The sequence below is a fragment of the Anolis sagrei genome, chromosome 5, assembly GCF_037176765.1.
Source record: "Anolis sagrei isolate rAnoSag1 chromosome 5, rAnoSag1.mat, whole genome shotgun sequence".
In the NCBI taxonomy this organism is placed as follows: Eukaryota; Metazoa; Chordata; class Lepidosauria; order Squamata; family Dactyloidae; genus Anolis; species Anolis sagrei.
The window spans coordinates 70,113,970-70,127,187 of NC_090025.1; the positions used below are offsets into that span (position 1 = coordinate 70,113,970).

Below are 13,218 nucleotides of genomic sequence, written 5' to 3' on the forward strand. Positions count from 1 at the left end.
ATTATATGAGTCTACGCTGCCATATAATCCAGTTCAAAGCAGATAATCTGGACTTTCTATGGTAGTGTAGAAGGAGCCTTAGTCAGTATGTTTACTGTTTAGGAGGTTGGCCAGGGTATTAGACTAATAAAAATAAACTATCAGTTTAAAAGGTGATGATAGGATATAACAGATTTTCAATTTCGAAATGCATGATTATAATGCTTCCCACCTAAACCATTTTTTTCATCTGCCACAGTAGCAGCATTATTAGGAATTGTTCTTGATCATCTATTCTGAGTAACTTCTTGTTTTCAATGCCATTTTCTCCCCCATTCTCTGTGCTTTGGCTTTGATATTTGGCTTGCCACCTTCTTCTCATGTTTGACTCTGAACAGACTCTTCTTGAATTATGTCTTAGCTTTGGTGTTTTTTCAGTTCAGATGTTGTTGGTCACATCCTGCCCTCAGGGGTTTAGAAACTCCTCCAGATCCTTAAAGAAGTGTGCTTCTTGTGATAGAAATAATCTGCAGAAGGATGGCATTTAGTGTCTCTTGTACCTAGGCAATGTGAGTGTTTGTACACACTGCCAAGCTGAAGGCTCTCTTTTGGGAAAATGTCTTAAAAGTGGCCGACCAAGAAGCAGAAAACAGGACCTTAGATATGATGTCTGTTGGTCTTTCCAGAAGAACAGCCTGCCTCAGGGAAGTGTGCTTGCTCCATCAATGTTTAACATTTACACAAATGGCCAGCCACTGTCAGAACGGACAGAGAGTTTCGTCTATGCTGACGATCGTGCAATCACCGTTCAAGCAGGGATCTTTGAGATGGTTGAACAAAGCTCTCCAAAGCTTTAGCTGCTCTAACTTCATATTACATGGAAAACCACCTGATTCCTAATCCATCTAAAACTCATACATGTGGTTTTCATCTTAAGAACAGACAAGCATCTTGAGCTCTGAGGAGTACCTGGAAAGGATTCCCACTGGAGCATTGCAGCACACCAAAATACTTCGGAGTTACTCTGGACCATGTTCTGTCATATAAGAAGCACTGCTTGACTATCAAACACAAAGTAGGTGCTAGAAATAACATCATAAAAAAGCTGACTCGCACAACCTGGGGATCACAACCAGATACAGTGAAAATATCTACCCTTGTGCTTTGCTAATCTGCTGCTGAATATGCATGCCCAGTGTGAAATACATCTCACCATGTTAAAACAGTGGATATGGCTCTTAATGAGACATGCAGCATTATCGCAAGATGTCTATGTCCAATGCCACTGTTTACTGGTATTGCACCACCTGACATTCGTCAGGAAGTAGCAGCCTGTAATGAAAGGACCAAAGCATTGACATCTCCAGCCCACCCTCTGTTTGGTTATTTGCCAACAAGCCAATGCCTTAAATCAAGAAATTGTTTTCTAAGATCTACAGAGATACTCAAAGGAACATCTCAGCAAGTGAGAGTCCAAAAGTGGTAAACAAAAACCCGGAACTTCTGTCAGTGGCTGATACCAGATGAAAGACTCCCTCCTGGGCACACAGAAGACTAGGTGACCTGGAAGCCGCTGAACAGGCTGCTCTTTGGGATCATGAGATGCAGAGCCAACCTTAAGAAATGGGGTCACAAAGTGGAGTCCACGACATGCAAGTGTGGAGAAAATCAAACCATAGACTACCTACTACAATGCAACCAGAGCCGTGCCACATGCACAATGGAGGACCTTCTCACAGTGACACCAGAGGCACTCCAAGTGGCCAGTTTCTGGTCAAACGATATTTAGCATAATGCCAAGTTTTTAACTTTGTGTTTTTAAATATATGATAACTGAACCCCAATTCACTTCTGACATGATAAATAAATAAATCCTCTATCTGCCCATTGGCAATTCTACGTGCCACATTAGTTCTGAGAGTGTTCATCTGTCTAGATGAGTAGAGCTAAAGAATGTGTGCTTTTATGTTGCAATCAGCCTGTCCCACAGGCAATTTCTTGCCCCCTTTGGTCTTTGCACTGCCCCATATGCATTGTTCAAGTGTATGGCAATGGCATCTGCTTGACACCACTCTCAAGATATTCTTTATCCATGCATAAACAATTAGATCTTGGCTATAAGTGCTTGTAATTGTCTCATCATGAAAATCCCACATAGAACAATCCCAACAAGTGCAATTCATAGGGACCCTGCTGGACTCTTGTTTAGGTGTAATGTAATGTACACTGCCATATAAGGACTGGAGTACATCTTGTAGAAATTGAAGACACAAAATAGTTTTTTTTTCTTTTAACTGTCTTTTATTTCAATGTTTGAGCATATTAGCATTGCATTTGTACTGTGGCAAGTTAACAATACTCATCTACAGCTTCTCTGAACATTCCTCCCCACTGACTCACCACAGTTTGAACATTTCAGAAATTACGAGCACAAAGTACTTCATTCTGGAGAAGACTGTGAAATTCTTTGCATCAGCGACAACCACTTTAACCACCAAAGGACTTCCACAGCACTCAGAGGTAAACAACATAAGAACGTTTTCTTGGGGTCAGGGTAGAAAGTCAATATGTGCATTATCGGGTGTGCTTTTTATACATAATGCCATGATGTGCTCAAAAAGGATTAATGTCTTAACGAACGAATGACAACAAAGAAAGTAAGGTTATATTTTCTAAATGCACATAAATGGTAACTAGGGAGTAACTTCTATTAAATGCATTGGGACTCAGCAGACAATGATCACATGCCAAGTGTTGTTTTGTAGCCTTCAGATAAGACACTCGAGAATGTTCATGAAAGTAATCTGAATGTTTTCATAGATACTGAGAGCTTACTGGCAAAAACAGCAAACACCATTTTACCAACATTACATAGATGCTAGCCTGATTCAGTGATGAATATATATGTGCTCCCGAAGCAGTGGATCACCACTTCAAAAAGGAGTAGAAATTGTATAGCCCTCCAGATGTTGAACCACAACTCCCAGAATTCTTCAGTATTGGCTACACTCTCTTGGGCTGGTGGGACTTGTAATCCAACAACATCTAGAGAGCTCCTGGATTCTCAGCTCTCTTCTATAAGGAGAAGTCTGCAGAGCGATATTCCACTTACTTGCATTTTAATTCATATTGTCATCACAAGCACTTAAGGCAGTTATCCCTTTTAGAGTTAAGTGTGCTTGCAGCTCCTCTCAACATAATTATTGATGTTCAAAGATGATAGAAGTCAGATACTTCTTTATTATTGTCACTGGAAGATATAAATGTTGCTTTGCTGAGTACTTCCAAGTCATTTTTGTCTTATGGTTACCACAAAACAGATCTATTTCAGGGTTTTCATAGCAATATTTGTTCAGTGGGGGTTGTCTTTGCATTCCTCTGAAGCTTAGAGAATGAGGGCCTTTCTACACAGGTCCTAAAATCTGAGAGAAACAGGATAAAGGGGAGGCGGCTAGATGATGCTCGCTGAATATAAGCACTGAATCACATCACCAGCTGAAAAACTCGGGTTTAAAACGTATGCTTAAAATCCAAGATTGGCCAAAATAAAATCACATATTTGCAACGCCGCATATCGCTGCACTCAGGAAAAACACAGGACTTCATTGCCATACGCTGGTGTGGACTGCTCCAGCACATGTGCACATTTTAGCATCCCAAAATAACTAATGAGAGTTGTAAACAGATGGAGTAATAGACACAAAGGTAGTTAAATGGAAGCACAAATGGAAAGCAATTCCCATGAGAACTCTCTGCAACCATTCCTTTGTTCTGATCTTTATGAAATTAAACAGAGCTTGAATTTACAGTAGGATGAGGAGAGATAATAAGAAAACTGCTTCTGTGTACATTTAGATATCTGCATGAGTGCATATAAGGTCCAGTACATCTCGGAGTATCAATTTTTTAAAAAAACGTAAACTTCCACCGGATGCCCCCCCCCTCCTGTCCATCTTGCAGGTTTCTAAAATTCAGTAAAAACAAAGGCATCAGGACAGTGGGGGAACACTTACAGGAACTGATAGGTCTGTGTTTGGACTTGCTATCAGGTCTCACAATTTTTTGCCCCACTTATTTGTCCCACATTTTGGCACTGCCTGAAAGTAACCTGAGAGAGTGAGAAGTGTTCATGTCCAGTGGATTTCCATGGCTGAGCAGAGAATCAAATCCTGGTTTCCAGAATCATAGTTTGGTGCTCAAACCACTGCACCATAATGGCTCTTATTGCACTATGTAACAAAACTTGGAAAAAAATGTTCCTGTTTTGAAAGTGTTATTCTTGTTTAATTGTGCGTTACTTACTTTGCAAGTAGCTGTTATACTCTAGAAACTTTGTTTTTGGGGCTGCCACAAATTATGTTAAATTGGTTGAGACTTGATGAGATATTCATTGAAAAACTATAGTAAAATGGGCTGTAGGATATCCCACAAAAACAAAGCTTTGGCAGTTTAATAAATTTTTTCCATGTTTTTAATGATGGAACCAATTAGAAAGTGACACTTATAATCCAGGAACAAACATTGTGTTACATAGTGTTATTGCTACTGGAGAAATTATTAGCACAGGACATCAACAGTTTCCATGTAAGAGATCCCATAAACCTCTGCTGCTCTGTGGAAAGCTAGTTAGTTTGGGTTCCTTCCCCATCGGAAGCTGTGCCTGCTCTTTTTAACAAGAACCAAAAAAGTTGCCTGTCCTTCCTTTCACATTTGCTGAGTCCTACAACATTTTAAGCACAAATCATAATCTAATGAGCAAGGGATTTATACGTTTCACATTATTTTTGTGAAATCACCTCATTTTTCTTTAAAACTATAGAGATGTGGAACTCCCTATTGCAGTAACTTTAAAAGGAGATATACTGTATATACTCGAGTATAAGCCTAGTTTTTTTTATTATTATTACATTTATTATTTTACTCTGTTATTATTATTATTACATTTATAATTTAACTTTATTATTGTTATTATTACATTTGTTATTATATTCTATTATTATTGGAAGGATATGTAAGCACATTTACATTGAACAAGGTTAGAATAATGGTTTAATCTGAGTTGGACAATCTTATCTTAAATTAGTTTTATGTAAATATTCAAAAACATTTAACCCAATGATGCCTCCCTTAATGTAATTTTATTGGTATCTATTTTTATTTTGAAATTTACCAGTAGCTGCTGCATTTCTCACCCTCGGCTTATACTCGAGTTAATATGTGTTCCCAGTTTTTTTGTGGTAAAATTAGGTGCCTCGGCTTATATTCGGGTCGGCATATACTCGAGTATATATGGTGTGTATGTGTGTGTGATAGGCAAATAGTGTAAGAAGGAAAAAAATATAACATGAAAAAGGCATCCTATGCTCTGTTTATAATATGGGGTCTAACTATGTCTGCCTTTATAAAAAATGAGTGCTGTTGTCATCAGTGAGATCTACACCTTTAGTGCTTAGTAGTGATGTCTTGATAGCATTTGGCAGAATCTTCACAGTATTTAATCCTGTTATTTCCAATCATAGGTCACTCAAAATTGAGCAGTAGAGGAGACTCGTGCCCCTTCTACACTGCCATAATATTTACTTACTTACTTACTTACTTCATTTATATACCGCTTTTCTCACCCCAGGGGGGAGGGGGGGAGAGGGGCTGACTCAAAGCGGTTTCCAACATATTCACAGCAAAATTCAATGCCTAAGATACATACAAAAAAATTTAACATGCAACAATAATAACATATGACTGTCAATTAAATCATAAAACATAATAACATGTAGACATTAAAACATACGGTTAAAAACATATTAATATAAACATTAAAATCATATAATCTGGAAATCATAGTCCAAGGCCATAATCCATATTTTCAAGGTGGATAATCCACACTATCTACTTTGAACCAAATTATATGGGACTACTCTGCCATATAATCCAGTTCAAGGCAGATAATCTGGATTTTATATAGCAGTGTGGAAGGGACCTGAGTTCTGGATTTGCTCAATATTTTGAGGGATGGCAACTTCACGCCCAGACAACAAAGCACAAATGTCCCCGATTAGCAGTTTTTTATGGTTTAATGTTTACATTGTTATAAACACAGAAGATACATTTTCTGATGCCATATAGCTTGTAATCAGTCAAAAGTTACAATTCTGATAGCTATGTGAATGCTGTAAGATTTTGGCCATCATTAATGATGCAGCTGTTCAAAGTACATGGATAAACTTGAAATGAAATATGTGGGTGATGGAGAAAGAAACACAGTAGGAGGTATCTACGGACAAATGGACAACATAGCCTCCTTGGCTTGGAAATAGAAGCCTTTGCCTTTGTCTGTTTATTTGTCTGTGTATTTGTGTTTCATTGTTTCAAGGCATTGCATCTTTGCCTGTGTCTGTATATATGCTGGAATCCGCCCTGAGTCCCTTCAGGAAGATAAGGCAGAATACAAATAAAGTGTGGTGGTGGTGGTGGTTGTTATAAGAAAAGAGTAATAAGCTTAATTGACTAGTAACTCTTCCTAATAACCCTTAAGCCCTTCAAGGCATTGATTTTTGACTGGTCGTTGAGTATCCATACACTGCAATCTTCATACATGTAAACTTTCTTGTTCTTGCTCACCACTTCTTTTGTCTCTTTTCCTCTTTCTCATCTATCTATCTATCTATCTATCTATCTATCTATCTATCTATCTATAAATGCTCTGTGCATAATGAGTACCTTAAAAACAAAAGATCCAATGAATGAAATCACACCAAATTTGGCAGCAAAACGTCTCACAACACAATGAGTGACCATCATTCAAAAAATTATGATTTTGTCATTTGGGAATTGTAGTTTCTGGGATATATAGTTCGCCTACAATCAAAGAGCATTCTGAACCCCACCAACGATGGAATTGAACCAAACTTGGCACACAGTTCTCCCCTGACCAACAGAAAATACTGGAAGAGTTTGGTGGGCAGTGTCCTTTGGTTTGGGAGTTGTAGTTCACCTACATCCAGAGATCACTGTGGACTCAAACAATTATGGATCTGGACCAAACTTTACACGAATACTCAATATGCCCAAATGTGAACACTGGTAGAGTTTGGAGAAAATAGAATATTGACATTTGGGAGTTGTAGTTGCTGGGATTTATAGTTCACCTACAATCACAGAGCATTCTGAACCCCAACAACGATAGAATTGGGCCAAACCTCCCACACAGAACCCTCATGTGGGCCATAACAACACGTGGCAGGGGACGGCTAGTATATATATAGAGCGGGGGGGGGGGGAGAGAGTGTGTAAGGAGGAGGAGAAGGAGGGCATTTTAGGCCCCATCTACATTGCCATATAATGCACTTTCACTATGAAGATTAACTGTATTGAACTGGATTATATGGTAATATAGAGTAATATAATCCAGTTCAGTGCAGTTCAAACTGCATTATATGGCAGTGTAGATGGGGTCCAAGTTGCACTCTGATTAATAACACTGGAAGCCTTCCAATAGCAATTTAAAAAATTAAAAACACACTATCCCATTTAAATTGTATTGGTGAACAATACAATTTAAATGTGCACTTAATGTCCTTGGATGACTTCCCCAAAGAGCCAAAGACCTTTCATTTGTCCAAGTCGCTGGAGCCCATCAGAGATAACTTTTTAGAATTATCTCACGGAGATCTGTTCCCCAAGCCAAAAAAATGTGAATGTCTTTCGAAAAAGTTAAGGACAGGACAACTATGGGAAAAAGGGAAGGGAGTGGCTTTTATTATGTCAGTGAAGTCAGCACTGGTTGTAATGACCTCCAGATGTGCCAAGAGGACATGCAGAACAACAGGATGTACTAATGCTGTGCTCATGTAGATGGATGTATTAACTTTGTAAGCTGATAGCAGGTACTCCTGTGAGAGAATCAAGCTTTGTAGTATTGTGTGTTGATACCCCGCTTTCCCCTCCAAATCAACAATATGAGAGGGTTGCTGTGAGTTTTCTGGGCTGTATGGCCATGTTCCAGCCATAGGTTTTAAATGCTTGCTGTTATTGTTATTGTTAATTGTTTACTTTTGTGTATGAGCTTTATTTTAACTGTTGTATTGATTGTTTTTTATTGCTTTTACTGTTTTTACTGTTGATGTACTTTGGGCTCAGCCTTATGTAAGCCGCACCAAGTCCCTTGGGGAGATGGTAGCGGGGTATAAATAAAGTTTGTTGTTGTTGTTGTTGTTGTTGTTGTTATTCCAGAAGCATTCTCTCCTGACATTTTGCCCACACCTATGGCAGGCATCCTCAGAGGCTGTGGGGTCTGCTGGAAACTAGGCAAATGGGGTTTATATATCTGGGAATGCCCAGGGTGGGAGAAAGAACTCTTGTCTGCTTGAGGCAACTGTGAATGTTGCAATTGGCCACCTTGATTAGCATTTAATTGCCTTGCTGCTTCAAAGCCTGGCTGGTTCTGCCTGGGGCGACCATTTGTTGCAAGGTTTTAGTTGACCCTGATTGATACTTGTATGGAATTCCCCCGTTTTTGAGTGTTGCTCTTTATTTACTGTCCTAATTTTAGAATTTTTGAAATACTGGTAGCCAGATTTTGTTCCTTTCCATGGTATCCTCCTTTCTGTTGAAATTACCCACATGCTTGTGTATTTCAATGGCTTCTCTGTGTAGTCTGATATGATAGTTGTTGGAGTGGTCCAGCATCTCTGTATTCTCAAATAATATGCTGTGTCCAGATTGGTTCATCATCAGGTCCTCTGCTATGGCTGACTTCTCTGATTCAGTTAGTCTGCAGTGCCTTTCATGTTCCTTGATTCATGTTTGGGCGCTGCATTTGGTGGGTTTTTTTGGTTTGGATAGAGGGTGGTTTGGTTGACCTAACAAAGATACCATGGAGTTTAGACTTAGGCATTTATTAAGGTTAATTACTTCATACAAATATAAATGTATCAAATACTGCTAATTAGGTCCAGACCAAGCCATGCTCAGAGTAAACCCAGTGGAATATACTGGATTTAAGTTTGTGGTGCAGAAGACCTTACTAGAGACAAAAGCCCCTTCTATACTGCCATATGATCCAAATTATCACATTAGATAATCCACATTATCAGCTTTGAACTGGATTATATGAGTCTACATTGCCAGATAATCCAGTTCAAAGCAGATAATCTGGATTTTATATGACAGTGTAAAAGGGGCCAAATCCTTCTGAACTGAAAGTATCTCCCAAGTCAGACCTTCCTGGCTCCCTCATTTGTAAAACAATTCATTTCCTCCAACAGGCATTAAACCCTTGGTTTCTCCAATTGGGCTTTGTTTTTACAATTTAAGCTTTATTAATGACTCTTAATATTCCAAAATTTTAATGCTTTGACAATTAATATAGTTAAAGTAAAGGTTTCCCCTTGGCATTAAGTTTCGTTGAGCCTGACACTAGTGGGTAGTGGAAATCTCCATTTCTAAGCCGAAGAAACGGCATTGTCCATAGATGCCTCCTAGGTCATGTGGCCAGCATGACTGCATGGAGCACCGTTACCTTCCAGCCAAAGCGGTACCTATTGATCTACTCACATTTGCATGTTTTCGAACTTGTACATTGGCAGAAGCTGTCATGTGGCCAGCATGACTGCATGGAGCACCGTTACTTTCCCTCAAAAGCGGTACCTATGGATCTACTCACATTTGTATGCTTTCGAAATGCAAGGGTGACAGAAGTTGGGGCTAACAACAGGAGCTCAGCCAAACCCGAGGATTCAAATCGCCGACCTTCGGGTCAACAAGTTCTGCAGCTTAGCAGCTTAACCACTGTCTCCCACTGTGACCCCATATAGTTGATATATCTGGCCACTTTATTTGTTTGTTTGGGTTGTTTTTTGGGGTTTTTTTTTGTGAAATCAGTTTTAGGGTTTACTTTTTTTTTTTTTGTAAAATGCATTTGCCATTTATGTGGCATTACAAATCTTTTTAATCATTGTCATCACAGCTACCTATTTCCCCCTTTAGTTAAAAACATATATAAAGTGAAAGGTTTCCCCTGACATTAAGTCTTATCATTTCCAACTCTGCGGGGTGGTGCTCATATCCATTTCCAAGCCAAAGAGCCAGCGTTGTCCGTAGACACCTCCAAGGTCATGTGGCCAGCATGGCTTCATGGAGCACTGTTACCTTCCCACAGAAGCGGTACCTATTGATCTACTCACATTTGCATGTTTTCTATCTGCTAGGCTGGCAGAAGCTGGGGCTAACAGCGGGAGCTCACCCCGCTCCCCGGATTCAAACTGCCAACCTTTTGGTCAGCAAGTTGAGCAGTTCAGTGGTTTAACCCACTGTGCCGCCAGAGGGCAAAAACATATATAGCACAATACAATTAATAAAATGCCACATTCACAAGCAAGATAGCAACAAAGAAGGGATAACAAATGTCAGCCACCTGTAACAAAAAAACCCTATGCACTATGAGTAGAAACATACTATTAGCAGCAGATACATTTGTATTTGACTTCTTTGCAACATTTGCTGGGGAACATTTATTCTTTAAAAAAATCTCAATTAAGTTATGCTTGTTTTTTGTCTTGTTTTCGTCAGAGAATTGGCTGAGCTTTTGGAATAACTTGGTTTCTAGCATTATACTTTGCTGCAAATGAGGGATCAAACAGCAGGTCCCTAATTGTTCCCACAAACATCGTGCTGAGTTGCAAGCAGCTATACTTGACATTCTGCTTCCCAAAATGCTTGTTTTATTTTGCAGATTCATCAAAATGAAGAATTGCATTTTGTTTTGTTTCTTCCTTGCAAATGTGTTGGCAGCCTGTATTGTCGGTTTGGTAAGTTTTCACGTATTTAAAGTGACTTCTCATTTATAAAAGAAGTTTGAAAAAAAATGATAAGGTTATTTGTAACCATTCACATTTAATACAGAGGTGAAATAGTAGAAGTTTTACTACATTTATTTAATATTCTAAACTTGATAAGAATTTCAGGTGTACCTATATACTTTAATGCAGTAGTTCTCAACCTTCCTAATGCTGTGACCCCTTAATACAGTTCCTTATGTTGTGGTGACCCTCCATCATAACATTATTTTTGTTGCTACTTCATAACTGTAATTTTACTACTGTTATATATTGTAATGTAAATATCTTGTATGCAGGATGTATTTTCAGTTGTAGTTGCTGGGAGTTATAATTAACCTACTAGCAAACAGCATTCTGAGCTCCACCGCCAATGGAATTGAACCAAATTTGGCACACAAAACTCCCATGACCAACAAAAAATATTGGAAGGTTTTGGTGGGCATTGACCATGAGTTTTGGAGTTGTAGTTCACCTACATCCAGGGAGCACTGTGGACTCAAACAATGATGGATCTGGACCAAACTTGGCATGAATACTCAATATGCCCAAATGTGTACACTGGTGGAGTTTGGGGAAAATAGATCTTGACATTTGGGAGTTGTAGTTCCTGGGATTTATAGTTCACCTACAATCAAAGAGCATTCTGAACCCCACCAACAAAAAAATTGGGCCAAATTTCCTACACAGAACCCCCATGACCAACAGAAAATACTGTGTATTCTGATGGTCTTTGGTGACCGCTCTGACACCCCCCAGGGGTCCGGACCCCCAGGTTGAGAAATGTTGCTCTAATAGATTGGAACAATTCCTTTGATCTTTTATTCTAATTTTAGATGCTGAGTCAAGAAATCTTTCCCCAAATTTAGTGAAGCTTCTGACATCACCATCTTTTGATATTGATGAAAAAGACCAGAAGTGAAAGGACAGTTCTTCAGTTAGGGTTTTTTAAAAACACTGTATCAATTTTCCTTGAGTTGGTCGGGTTTATAATAATTAGCTTATGTAAAAAAAAAAATGAAAAAGCTATAGAATCTGGAATAAGTATGCTTCAGCATCTTCCACAGAATATGTCAGCAGCTGGTTAATATTTGGCTTTTAGTGTAGAAAATAAAAAGTAGATATAGTCAACAAAGCTGGCAACGTCAGTTAAAACTCAGTCTGCTTCCAATTAGTGACATAGTTGGAATCTAAACGAATTTTTTCTCAGTGATATTATAATGTTTTTCACTTTGTTTCTTTCAAAGGGGTTTAAAAGGCAAAAGAAATCAATTCACAATCTTTACAGATCGGTGTACCCCGAAAGGTCCTTTATTGTTGAGTATTTATATTGCATGCTTCAGCCAAAAAGGTTGCCAGAGCAATACAGATACGGTGACTTCAGGCAAAGTTAAGCAGGAGTAAACTGGAATGCTGCATGGACTCACAGCTATCCTGATAACTTTTAATGTTTAAAACCATCCTTTTTTAAAAGACCTACATAACAACCGCTGTCCCAACTTCTTCACAAAGATTGCAAATCTGCTATGCTAAATATCTCTGTGATTAAATGACTTGATGGAAGATCAGGGACAAGAGTAGATTCATACAAGGATTAATGTTTCCATTGCTCCCGAGAGCACCTTGATGCAGATTTTTCCAATGTTCTGTATAAACTTGCATTAAACCATCCTTACTATACACACTGGAAACCCCAAAAGCACAGTGGGTTAAACTGCTGAGCTGCTAAACTTGTTGACCGAAAGGTCGCAGGTTCAGATCCGGGGAGGAGTGTGAGTTCCCGCTGTTAGCCCCAGCTTCTGCCAGCCTAGCACTTTGAAACATGCAAATGTGAGTAGATCAATAGGCACCACTCCAGCAGGAAGGTAACCTTGGAGATGTCTATAGGCAATGCCGGCTCTTCAGCTAAGAAATGGAGATGAGCACCAACTCCCAGAGTCGGATACAACTGGACTTAATGTCAAGGAAAAATCTTTACCTTTACCTTACTATACACACTTCTATCCTTGGAAGTCTCTTTCCTTTGAGGAACAAATCCTTATGACACGAACCCATGCTTGCATAGTGGGAATGGTCAGAGGTGATACAGTTGCAATTGGTATGGTCCCATTTTGTCACACCTCACACCACTTTTTCTCCATGCTTTTTAAAATTCTCTTACGAGCTGTTGGCCATGTTGGGTCTGTGCCAAGTAGGCTCCAGATCCATCGTCAGCTGGGTTGATTGCTCTCAGAATGAAGGTAAACTGCACCTCTCAAACTCAAGGTCATTTCCCCTAAACCCTTGCAGTGTGTTCAGTTGGTCATGGGGCTTCTCTGTGCCAAGTTTGGTCCCGATCCATTGTCGGACCCTGCCAGTCTGTTCAATTGTTGATCATTTCCTCTGTGTTTGCTGTGTGCCATAGGAA

The 13,218-nt window shown here is 39.2% G+C and overlaps 1 protein-coding gene across 1 annotated transcript in view; it reads left to right on the forward strand.

Moving 5' to 3' along the window:
- The first annotated feature begins 2,307 nt into the window (after positions 1 to 2,307).
- FGL1 (fibrinogen like 1) overlaps positions 2,308 to 13,218 on the forward strand; it is a 46,174-nt gene continuing 35,263 nt past the window's right edge. The window contains exons 1-2 of the mRNA XM_060778578.2: positions 2,308 to 2,499; positions 10,709 to 10,784. Of these exons, the coding sequence (XP_060634561.2) occupies positions 10,719 to 10,784 (66 nt within the window). The 5' untranslated portion in view covers positions 2,308 to 2,499; positions 10,709 to 10,718. The remainder of the gene's footprint in view (positions 2,500 to 10,708; positions 10,785 to 13,218) is intronic.